This window comes from Lagenorhynchus albirostris, chromosome 20, assembly GCF_949774975.1.
Source record: "Lagenorhynchus albirostris chromosome 20, mLagAlb1.1, whole genome shotgun sequence".
In the NCBI taxonomy this organism is placed as follows: Eukaryota; Metazoa; Chordata; class Mammalia; order Artiodactyla; family Delphinidae; genus Lagenorhynchus; species Lagenorhynchus albirostris.
The window spans coordinates 51003321-51015571 of NC_083114.1; the positions used below are offsets into that span (position 1 = coordinate 51003321).

General features: G+C 57.7%; 1 protein-coding gene across 1 annotated transcript; it reads right to left on the reverse strand.

The window, feature by feature from the left end:
- Positions 1–321: 321 nt before the first annotated feature.
- On the reverse strand, positions 322–5841 carry TMEM235 (transmembrane protein 235). The gene is made up of 9 exons (XM_060135754.1): positions 5752–5841; positions 4530–4537; positions 4227–4306; positions 3483–3609; positions 3338–3401; positions 3136–3144; positions 2777–2848; positions 621–747; positions 322–338 (listed from the first exon to the last, which is right to left on the reverse strand). Exons 1-9 carry the CDS (start codon positions 5839–5841, stop codon positions 322–324), a joined length of 594 nt encoding a protein of 197 aa, XP_059991737.1.
- Positions 5842–12251: the final 6410 nt, after the last annotated feature.

Genomic DNA, 12251 nt, shown 5'->3' on the forward strand with positions numbered 1-12251 from the left:
TGGTAACAGGGTTTCCCTGCACTGTTTGTAAGCCATGGGCAAGTATTGTCTATTCTAAAAAGTTTTAAGAGAGTAAAGGTTTAACTGCACACAGAACGAGCTGATTTCTTTAAGGACAAATTGGCACAATGTTAAATGCTTAAAACACCAGTAGGAAGGGAGGCCCCCACTTAACCCCCAAGCTCTTTGTCCCTCAGTGGGACTCCCTTGATGCCCCCAGAGCTTCCTGTAACTTCCCAAGCAATAAAGGGAGACGGGGGTGGTGGGGAAGACCGAGGCACAAGAGAGGCCGCCATGGACGCCCCAGCACACACCCCAGACTCAGGAGGGCCCTGAACCTGAAACAAAGGCCAAGGAGGGCTTCAGGTACTGCCCAGCATGGGAGGAGAGGAGCCTCAGCCTCCCTAGACCATGATGACCGGCGTGGGCGGGCCGACCACCTTCCTGTCTGTCTGGCCTCAGAGGAGCACCAGGCCTGGGTGCGCCTCCATTCAAGGAGCCTGCGGTCAGAACTCCAGGCTCTGGCCTCTGCCACCCTGGGTGGCCCCCGCCCCTCCTGGCTGAGAAGCCCCTCCCTCTCCACCCTGGCATGGCTCCCCCACCCCATAGGACTTGCACACCTGCTTGTTCAGGGGCCCACACGGCCCTGACAATCACAGACATTCCCCAGGGAGCTGCAGACCAGGATCGGGTCCTGGAGCGCCGGCCCCTCAGAAGGAGCAGCGGCACCAGGACGGGGACAAAGGCCTGAAAACAGGGGGAACAAAGGCATGTCCAGCCCCCTCAGCTCCCCCTGCACCTGCACATCCGAGGGGTCCCCCCAGTCCTCAGTCCCCTCCCCAGCAACGCCTGCCCTGGGGAGGGGCGGGGAGAGGACAGAATAGAGGCCTGCGTGGGCACGGGCTCTGCCATCTGCTCTGGGGTGATCTGGGCCTAAGTCTTCCTTCCGTAAAATGGGTGAATGGTAACTGCTGTGAAGGGTGACTGGGAGACTGAACGAGCAGAGTGGACGAGCGGGCAGCGCTCAGCACGGCGCCTGGCACAGGGGGTGTCTGCCGGATACCTGCTTCTCTCTCGAACTGCCCCCTCCTGAGGACTGGGGTAGCTTTTCCGCCTGACTCAGGTACCTAAGAATGGGGGCAGCTGTGGCACACCAGGACTGATAGGGAGCGGCGAGCGCAGGCCACGGCCTCAAGAGGCCAGGAGGCCCGCTGACCACCCAGGAGCCTGCAGCACCCTCACGCGACCACCACAAGCCGGCCCTCAGCCCTTCGCTGCTGCTTCTTTCTGGGACTCAACGTTCTCACCTCTAAGAGGAGGCTACACCACAGCCTCCTCTGTAGGCTTGCAAACAGCACAGCCTACACCCCCGATACATGGTCCCTACTCACATAACTGCTTCCACATATACAGCACCCTCCCATACCCCCTGGAGTTCCCAACACACACACACACACACACGTACATGGCCAGTGACCTGTACTGGCAGCCGGGAAGGGTGGGGGGAGCTCTGGAGCTCTGATCAGACATCCTGAGCCAGGCCCCTGACCTGCACTTCCGTCCCCTGTTCCTCACAGCTCCCCCTCCCCATTTTACCGGGCCCCAGCCTCCCCTCCTGGCCCTAGCTCAGTGTACCTCTTTCCAGAGGCCCTCTCCCCTCCCCAGGTCTGAGTTTCAGCCCCTTCCTATAATTCCTGTTTTAACCCCTGTCCTTCACCAGACGAGGATGCCCTCCTCCTCTGACCCTGCATGTCTGCGCAGTCAAAGGAAGAAGACTGGCTTTGCACATAGTGCCTGGTGACCCTGGAGGGCCAGGGGCAAGCGACGAGCTGGGCACTGGGACACCTGCCTGTCCACCCAGGCTCAGAGGAACCAGCCCAGAGAGTCAGCTGCAGGCTGACGTCAGGGCCTGCCCTTGGTGCCCGCTGTAGGGAATGTACGGTGCTCCCTCGGGACACTGCCCAGCCACAGCAAGAGGCTGACCAGATCTGACCTTCGGGGCCAGGTCTGGATCTCACTGGGACCCAGAGAAGGGACAGAGTCTGGGGTGATGGCTGTGGAACTCATCACCCCAGGCCCTGTCTGTCCCCAACCCCCTAGCTCAGGACCCAGCCAGTGTCATGCTGGAGCTCTCTGTGTTCCTCCCTTTTCTTGCAGTGATGATGGTGATGGGGAGGGCTGGGGTGATCTGGCCTCACACAGGTCCCCTTGGTGTGACATTCCTGTCTCAGAGCCCCCAGAGCTGGTGCATCTGCCGGCACTGGCCTCACCCGGGCCACCTGTGCGGGCTCCTGACGGTGATGTCAGATGATCCATTTCCACCGGGTACCCGCCATGCAAGGAAAGCAGAGGTGCAGCCAGTCTGGCTTCTGAGCAGTGGAGCAGACAGGGTGTTCTTGGAACCAGGCCCACTGCCGGCCCGCCCTCGGAGACAGCGGAGCGCCCCCTAGCAGCTGCCTGCAGACCCTCCCTCCACCCACTGGCCAGTGCCTTGGTTCCAAGCACAATACCAAGTCAATACAAATTCCTCCTGCTCTCATTCTCTACACCAAACACCCAGGCTGCTGGTCCCCCTGGCAACTGGCACCTACTCCCTCCTGACCAAGGCCTCCCAAAGGGCCCAGCAGCCCCTGGGGAGGACGCAGGCCTGCCCAGGAGGGAGCCCCAGGCCGGTGTGTTCTGGTCCTCGTGCCACAGCCCTGACAGTGGAGCTGGCCCAGGACACCAGACTCGGCTCAGGGCTGGCCCTGGATGGAAGGGGTCACTGAGGACTGACCCTGAGGAGCCTCCAACCCACGGTCAGCGACAGCCAGCCGTGGGCAGCTGGGGACAGCGGGTGGGTGGCTGGCTGGGGCAGACAGCACAGAAAGGCAGTGAAGAGGACTCCAGGACAAGCTTCCTGCTGAGCTCAGGGAATCCTCGGACCTCTCAGCAGGAAGATGCGACCCGAGTGCCTGCAACGCTGTGTCCCTGAGGGAGGGCTCGGCCCAGAGCCTGCGGGCTAGACGTACGCCAGCTCATGCACTGTTACTAGCTGCAGTCTGGGCCTGGCTTGGGGTCACTGCCAAGGACTCCAAGGTCCCGTCTCACCCTGTCTGGCAGATGCCAACCCCCCTGCCTGCATTGCCCCCTCACCAGGGTGATCTGGGAAGGACAGGGAACAGGTGCGGGTTGGTCTGCCACCCCTAGTGCACGTCCAGTGGGGCAGTTCCTGGGACCCCTCAGAGATCCTCGTTCCTCCTGCGCCTGGAAGCTCAACCCTGGGGCTCCCCAGCCCCAGTCCCTGGCTCTGGGTTCACGATCAGAATCCCTGCCCCTACAGAGGCCCCAGAGCCACCCAGGGCGCCCCCGCCTGCTGCAGCTCAACGGCCAGGGTGGGCCCCACGCTCAGAGCAGCGGGGCTGGGGGCGTAGGGGATGGGGCAGCAGGAGAGGCAGCACCCCACTGCCAGGAGCTGCGGCCCTCACAGCCCCCAGACTCACCCCCCCAACAAGAAGCGGCAGTCCATGAAGAGCAGCCGGGGGAAGCTCTGGGCCGGGGAGCCGAGGAGGCCACGGATCCGGCCGCACACGACAAGGACGAGGCTCGGGGGCAGGACCACCACGAGGGCTCAGCGCAGCGCTGCCGGGAGAGGGGGTTCAGGGAGCAGGAGGGGACCCGGACCGGCCCCCCAAGGAAAGCCCAGCTGAGCACTTCAGAGCCTTGTCTGCCTGGAGGTCCTCCTTCGTAGGACGCTCGGGACTGTCTTGGCCTTGGCCAGAGGAGGAGCTGGGCCATCCGATTCCCTCTGATGTCTCCACGGTAACCACCTGACCCTCCCAGGGGCCACCCCTTGTCCTGGCACAGCCTTCCTGAGGCCCAGGGTGAGGGAGGCTTCCCAGTGCCCTCCCCAACCTCCCAGGCTTCTCTGGGGCAGCAGAGACGTGCCCCCAACTCACCAAGTGGGAGATGCCCACCGGGTAGACCCACTTGGAAACATAAAGGAGAGTCAAGAAGGGGCATAGGGAGGGCAGGACAGGCTGGGGGTCGGGCGCCTGTGGTCACAAGCCAATAGCAGAGCATGGGGGCTGAGGCCAGTCATGGGGTTTTTCAGATACATATGGCAGTGTCCTCTGGGCAACAAAGGGTCCAGCTGGAAGCAGTCTGTGGGCCTAGGATGAGGGGGTTCTGAGCCTTGCCTGGAGATTAAGGAAGGATGGGGAAATGCTTGCCACACCAGCACGCACACATGAGGTGCTGCGCCAAGGTGGAGGCGTCCAGGCTCTCAGTGGCAAAGGGGTCAATCGGGGGATGCAGCTGTTCTGCCCTAAAAAGCAGAAAGAACGCAAAACCTGGTGGGCTGGACCCACCCTGTACTTCTCAGAGATAGGTGGCCTGCAGGTTCTCACCCCCGACCAGAGCTGAGGGCCCCGAGAGGTGGCCACAGGGCCCCATCAGGTCCTCTCCTGCCACTTGGAGTTGAGGCCCCAAACGGGTTTGGACGGCTCAAGACCTTTTGTTTGTTTATTTAATGTACAAATAAGACCTACGTGGATGCCTGTCGAAAAGTTTCAAACACTGCAGAGAGGCTGCCCTCAGGCCTCCCTTGGGCCTGCTCACACGTGGAAGCCAGGCTTTGCCTGCACAAGAAAGGGGCTCTCCGACTCTCGCACACGGGCACACACGCGTGCACACACATGCAAGCCGGGAGAGCCTTGGAGCCTTGGGCTGCCTGTGGGGTGGCTGAATAAACTGCACTGTCCTTCCTCCCCGGCAGCTCCGAGGAGGCACTGTGTCACACACACGCACAAACGGACCTTGCTCTCATACACGTGCACACTCGTTTACTCATGCTCACGCACATCCCTGCCACCCTGTGCACGTCCTGTGCAGTGGAAGGCCCCCAGGCTGGCCCCAGCTTGGCGAGGCCCGCAGCTGGGGTACGTGTGGAAGCCCGCTGCCTCTCCCCACCCCTCGCCGAAGAAAGCCCTCCCCGCCCCTGCCCGGGTCTGAAGCCACGCGGCGCTCTGGTTTTCCGCCCTGTGTGTCAGGCCATCGGGGGTATGGGAACAGGGGCCCTGCGCCAGAGCCCTGGCTGTGCCTCACAGGGACCGGGGCTAATGGGGTGACCAGACCGAGCCCTGGACGGTAATAAAGAAACAACTCCCAGTCACTGGGATGAGGAACCCTGGCCTTGCCAGGGCCCCAGCTCCCCACACCTGGGCCTCCCTCCTGCACACTGGCTCCCAGCTCAACCCCAGGGCCCCTGCAGACAAGTGACAAGAACAGCAGCTGAGCACCCCTGGGTGCTGGGCCTGCCCGTGTCTCCCCTCCCTAATTCCTCCCACCCCGCGCCCTGCATCCAGAGAGGCATCATTTTCTCCCCATCTGACAGATCAGAACTTGGAGGTTGAGGGACAAGGTCCCAGGTCACCCAGCAGTGCCCTGCCATCACTTCCAACGCAAGACAGGCCCCCAAGGGCGAAGCCAGGGGACCGTCAAGGGTTCCTGCTCTGGAAGGCTCTTGGGTCCTTATGGCGCCACCCAGTGCCCCCCTTTTCACTTCCCACCCTTGGCTAGGCCCTGAGCCAGAGTCCCTTCCTCCTCCGGCCAGACTGTCACCAAGACAGGTGGGGGAAAGGGGTGCCTGAGAGACCCCCTTGTGGGCAGACAGGCAGGGGATGGGGCAGCCTCTCAGAGCTGCTCTGGGAGGAGGGGTGTGGCCCCTGGGTCTGAGGGAAAGGGGTCACGCGGGGTAGGGGCAGCCGGTACCTTCGCAGATGCGCCAGAGCCGCGAGTGGGAGGGTGGCCGCTGTGGTTGCCTGCGTCCGCCACCTGCAGGAGGTACTGGTCGCTGGCCATGGCGGCACCAGCAGTGCAAAGCTGAGCAGCGCGCCCAGCCAGGCCTTGCGGGTCGGGGGTGCAGGGACCGGAGCGGAGCCGGGTATGGGGGAGAAGAGGGAGCCAGAGGGTGAGGGGGAGCACGGGAAGCTGGCACTTAGGGGGTGGAGAGAGCCGAAAGTGGGGGGAGAGGGCATTCTGGAACCTGGGGGAGTAGGGCCAGGGAGAAGGGCTGGGGGGCACTTGGTGAGCAGGACCGGGGAGGGGGCGCGGGGAGCGGGGAGTGGGGAGCCGAGCGGCAGGCGGGCACTCCCGGGGCTCTTCTGGGTGCAGTGCCCCTCCAGTTCGTCGGGAACTCCCACCTGTTGGTGATCACGTGATAGCCCGCCCAGCTCGCCCCTGAGCTGTGTTCAAACGCCAGCATCCCCAGCGAGCTGGCTGCTGGCTGTGGGTCCCTGGGCAAGTTTCTTAATTTCTCTGACCCTCCGGTTCTTCAGCGCCCAGATGGCCAGGCTGAGGAGGGAGGGTGGGGCCTGAAATGGCCCACGCGGGGGCTCAGCAGGCGGCCCGCCACCACCCCGCGCACACACTGGGGCACTCGGCTGCTGGTTGGCCCTGCGTCCTGGTCTTCATCAGTCCCCAGGACCAAGCACCACAGGGATCTGGTGAACTGGGTGGGCTGGTGAGGGGCTACAGAAGGAAGGAGTCTTGCTTCCTTTTAGCTCCAATTACAAATGCCGAGTGAGGCAAGGCCAGCCTCTGCCTGTCCATCACTCACGCACAAACATAAACGAAGCTTCTCCTAGGACAGGTGTCCGGTGCTAGTGGGGTGGCAGGCAGAGAGGCCCCCACAAGAAGCAGGCCTGTGACATGTGTGGGACGGACAGGCTGGGGCTGTCACAGTGAGGCTCTCTGGGGTCCAATCTTGGGAGACGGGAGGGCCTCCTCTCCAGGTCCCTGGACCGTGCGTTGCTGTCCCCCTCCCCTGATGCAGGGCAGAGACGGGGGTCAGAGGCCTCACTGAGGGTGAAACTTCTCAGACAGCAGCTTCTCGACTTAGGGTCATCCCAGGGCTCTCATTTCCAAGTGCTTGGTTTTCTCAGCCCCCTTTTCTCTACCAGGCTCTTCTAGGTTTGAGGAATATAATCAGGAAGTGAAAGCGGTCCTAGCAAACTTACTGAAACCATACTTCCATTCAGACAGAGAGGCATGGAACAGTGTAGTATCGTGCAGGCCACGCGTCGTCCTCACGCCACACCCAGAGGCACGCGGCGGGGTTGGGGTGGGAGTGACCCTAGCTGTGGCGGTCTCAGTACCCTCTTTCCTGACAGCCCTCCCCCAGCCCCTGCTCCGGAAGCTGGGTGCCAGCCAGGGGCCCTCCTCTCTCAGGGGGTAGTGGGCCTGGAAGGTGAAAGAATCCAGGAGGCAGACAGAGAAAAGCAGGTGCTCAGGGAGTAGCAGCCATCTACAAAGGCAGGGCGGCAGGTGGTGCTGGGAGTGGGGAGGAGGGGAGAGTGGTGTGGAGCTGGAAAAGCAGGTAATGACCCTAACACACACCTCACAATATGACAGAGATGGACACTGCTTCTGTGTGTGTTTAAGCTACGATCGTGACTGTGTTTAGGGAGAACTAGAGGAACCCTGTGGCTGCACGCTCCACACGCTTCCTCCCAGTGCCCCTGCCTCTCCGCCTGAGCTTGTTTGAAAGGGTCTCCTTTGCACCCCATAAAACTTAAACAGAGCAGGATTCAGCTGTCAGGGCCAGCGACAAGTGCTGTTTGAGGCCACTGTGCCTCCAGAGCCCCACGTCTCTGTAGAGGAACAGACACGTATCCTGCTCAGGTTGCAGTGCAGACGGCCAGGGGAGCAGTCTACTCCCTATTGCTTTAAAGCCCTGGTGCAGGGTTTTAAACCCTAGATGTGGAAGTCAGAGCCACTGACTGCATTGTCCCCAGACAGTGGGTGCTGGTCCTTGAGAGGCCACTTGGATGAGTTCCGCCAATCTACTTCTCTTGAGATGGATCCAAATTATACCGTAGCCCAGAGAAAAGGTGCCGCTTAGAATGACCCATTATTTTTCATTGTTCATCCTCCTTTCATCAGTTTGCAATCCAGAACTTGTGAGCACCAAGCCTGTCACCAGGCTGTTGGGACCTCTTCAAAGCCAGCATCAGACCACTACCCCCAAAATCAGCGGCAGGCGTCATCTTTGATAGAAGAAATCCCAATTACATGTGACAAAACAGGGCTGCAGCCAAGCCTCTTTCCTTTAAACTTACACTGAACTAACTCACAGAAGCTGAAACAACAGGATGCCTGAGTCCAGTGACAGGCTTCCTGCTCCAGGCCGACGACGCCACAAATGGCCTCCATCGCAGGACTGGGAAACAGCTGAAACCACTGGCGAAATTACTGTGAGAGCAGCTCAGCACCAGCTATACTACAACTAATCTCACCACTTCTGGCAAACATCCTCCAACAGAAAATGAACTTTCCTAAATCACCCTTCCCGACAGGTCAGCTCCTTCACTCAGGGTGCATTATGAAGCGAATTCATCCTGGTAGACTCTTCTGGTCAAAACCAACCCTTCTAAAGGGTTCTCAAATGATTGGGGTCACAGGTGGGAAGCACTGATGTGCAGGGCGGCAGCCGCATGGCTGGTCGCACTCATCCCCCAGGACTCACAGGCCTATGAAGGGCTCATCGTGGCCGCCTTGACAGGCTTTGCTAAGAGGGAAACGGGAGAAGCCACCCCTCCCCCTCATCACAGAATGCACCTGCTGTCCCCAGAACGGACCCTCCCGTCCCCTCTGCCTGGCACATCTTTCCCTTCCTCATCCATCTGGCAGCCTCCTCCTCATTCCTGACAGGCAGGATGCTCTGAGAGTTCCTTGTCATCTTCTTGGTGCTCCCACGGACACACTCATATGGCTACCAGGTGGCCTGTACCTTCCCACCATTCGGAGAACAAGGAACCCGTGAGCTCACTGCAGGAGGCTTCAAGCCCTGGACATAGCACCTGGCGAACAACAGGTGCTCAAGTGTCTGAGCGAACAGATGGACAAACGTCACCACCTTGGAGATCAGGTGGAAAACTGCCACAGAAACCTAGGCCCCAGTATGGTCCCAGCCAGCTGAAATCCGGCTCAAATGCTGTAGCTGGGCCAGTGGAGAGAAAACCTACAGCTCAGCTGGCTCTTTGCTTCAAGAGCTAGATTCACCCAGGGCGAGACAGGAACTCCCCGGCGATGGTAAGCCTGGCTCAGAGCTCGCTGGGCTGTACCGCTCACCTCCTCTCAGCTCAGGCCTTAGATGCTGGAAGCGACTCCAGACGCTGTACTGTAGTTATGACAGGAGAGGTTGGGCGAAGAGTACCCAGAAACCCTGTTCTAGCTTTACGACTTCCTGTGAACCTTAGTTCAAAATAAAAAGTTAAAACTTGTACAGCGAGGATCCATGGAAGCTCAGCAGGCAGGTGTCAGTTTACGTGAGGGCCTTTGTGACAAAGCTGTCTGAAAAACGGAATGGGGACGGTTTACAGCACTAGCCCCCAGGGGTCAGGCTGTTGCCAAAAGCCACCCCCCGCTGCACCCCCTCAAGGCTGGGCACTGTCATTAGACAGTGAGGGCCCAGCTTTGGGGATAGACAGCCTGGATTCAAATTCCAACCTGAATGCTTACTAGTTGTATTATCTTGGACAAGCTATTTCACCTCTTTACGAATCTCCATTTCTGCATCTAAAAAATGCGGGTAAGATCACATTAGACTTTACTGGCAATTGTTATTTCTTTTTAAGTGAGTACAACCTGCAAAGAGTGGTCAGCATCCCAAGGGAGTGCCAACCTGCAGGCAATGGCTGGCTGGCTGGCACTCCATCTTTCCCAGCGCTGAGAATGGAAGATCCCCATTCCCCAGGCTGCCCACAGGCTCTGACCATGTCACACCTGACACCATTAACCACCAGTTACAACCCTTCCAGACTCCCTCCGACCGTGGAGAACCTGAGAGGCAGACACATATTCGAGAGAAGGTTGAGGCTGCTGCCCTTAGCAAGGGTCTTAGACTTCATTAATAGATGTCTAGGAAACTTCCCGACGCTGGTGGCCATTAAGGTCCAGCAATAAATATGGTTTTTAGAACAAAAGTTTCTAGAAGAGGAAATGTGTAAGATGGTCTGAGGGGTCGGCCCCAGCTTTGCCTTGCTCCACAGCACAGCCCGACAAAGCCGAGAACTGCAGCAATACCCACTGTGCAAAGGAAACTGAGCACAAAAACATTTTCTCAGCTTCTCTACAAAGCCAGTTTGTAAGGACCAGTTATTAAAGTGAAGTATCCATTTACAGATTGGCACAAATATCAAAAATAAGCAGCTGAGATGAATATAAACGCGGGAGTGCTTTTTTCCCCATAACAAAAACCTCTGCAATATTCTCCAAACTTGGAGGGAAAAATTCACTTTACTCTCTGAGATGTGGCAGAAAAACCTAAGTCTGAGGTGCATTTTTCATAGCCGGTTTATACACGGAATGAGTCCAGATGACACAAATGGTTCTGGGTTCAAGTGGCTCTTGCAGAGGAGCCCAAGGCTGGCTCTGTCTCTCTGCGAGGACTCATCCCTCCCCTGCAACCGCTGGGGCGGGAAGGATCAGTTGGCAGGCTAAGAAGGGACCACCACCAAAAGCCAACAATATTTTAAAAGCCAGTAGGGTCTGCAGTGTTTGAAATGAAATAGTTTTTATTCTTGGCAACTACCAAGATGACCCCCAGAGGTTTCCAGTAGGACAGTAACAATCCACCCTGCAGCTTAACTTCGTGAAGGAGGATGAAATCAAATCTATCATCTTAACATCAAGCCTCAGCCCTGCGTGAGCCGGCCGCGGGGAGGAGAGCAGGGTACCCGTGCGGAGGTGGTGATGTGGAGAATGTGGCACAGATGTGGAGCAATGGAGACACAGCCATTCAGGGCTGACAGATCGCCTGCAGCAGCCCACCAAGTCTCCACAGCTCTGAGCCAAGTCATTTAGAAGGGATTCAGGCCACTGCACTGTCCCGGGGAGCAGCAGCCAGTGTGCGCCCTCCGCCTCACCAGGGCGGCTAACTGCAGCAATTTCGTAAATGACAGTTGCTGCTAGATATTTCCTGCTGCTTTACTTTGTCTCCAAATCCATCTAAAATTCACATTGGTGCCCCCAAGTGACTAAGAAAGGCTTTGTGCTTACTTTTAATTGTAGTTTGTCCTGTTCTGTAAAATAATAATTCAAACAAACAAAAACAAGAAAACAACATTGCAGAATGTTGTGCAGAGGGGCCGAGGGCTTTGTCTCAATTCCTCTCCTCCTCAAATGAAAACCATGTTGCTACAATAAAAAAAGCCAGCTGAGGCAACAAGGTTCTAGGATCCCCACATCACTGGTTAGGAAACTGCAGCTCCAATTCAACAGGCGCCAGTCCCAAGCCCACAAGGCAAGCACACCGTGAGAGGGCACAGTCAGGGCCCGGAGTGGGTGTCCCACATGCCTTTTTTACAACTGCTCCAACTCTCTGCTCAGTCCGTGCTGGTGCTGAAACTCAAATATCACTGAATTTGTGATCTTGCAAGACTGCAGACAACATAAACGACTCATCTATGTTTTTAAGAAGTTTCCCCCAAAGAGGTTTTCCAATCCACTTTTTAAATTAATTTATTCCTTTAGGAAGATTCACATTAGAAAGACAGTGGAATTACCAGCTGCCTAAGCCACATCATTAATGGGAAGCAGCTATTCGAAGAGTATTAGAAATATTAAGAACAGGAACTCCTTCCTTGGATTTTTCATCCCACCCCTGCCTGCTGTGTCCATGGATGACAGCTGGTCCAGAGCAAAACTTCCCAGGAAGAATCCCCTCTGTGTGCCCTGCTAACTAAAGAGGAAGAAGCAGTGAGCCAGGCTTCTGGAAAGTTCCTTGTCTGGCACAAAGGACAACCTTCTCCTCGTCCACTATAAAGAAATGTTGCAAACTTTCCATGTGCCACTGGAGGTGAAGAAGTATCTTCAGCTGACCTCAAAAGCAAGAGGCCAGCTCTACTCTCAAGACATCAGTCCTTCTGCATCCCCTCCACCCCCCAGCCGCTCATGCTACAGTCATGGAAAGGGCTCTTACACGGATCAAGTCCAGAGGCAGAGTCTAGGGTCTAATCCCATAGCTCCCCCTTGTAAACCTGAAAATCACAAGATGGGATGGCGAGGAACACCTCACACACAGGGCACTTTCAGAGGCGTGGCAGGGATGGGTCTGTACAATCCACCTGGGAGGAAGGGAGCTGCTGAGACACCACAGACCTGATGGGGTAAAAAGGTATGGTCACAGGACCTGCAGCCGTCAACGTGAGATAATACAGAGCACCTGGAACATGAGAAGTGCACACAATAAATGGAGATTATTACGCAAA

Bases quoted from the DNA above. Each gene is read 5' to 3' on its own strand.
- TMEM235 (XM_060135754.1), bottom strand. From the start codon at position 5,841: ATGGCCAGCGACCAGTACCTCCTGCAGGTGGCGGACGCAGGCAACCAC. The intron at 3,610-4,226 runs GTGCGTGCTGGT...CGCTGCGCTGAG, and splicing joins CTTGGCGCAGCACCTCATGT to CCCTCGTGGTGGTCCTGCCC. The intron at 748-2,776 runs GTCAGTCCTCAG...CCCTGTTTTCAG, and splicing joins TGGGTTGGAGGCTCCTCAGG to GCCTTTGTCCCCGTCCTGGT.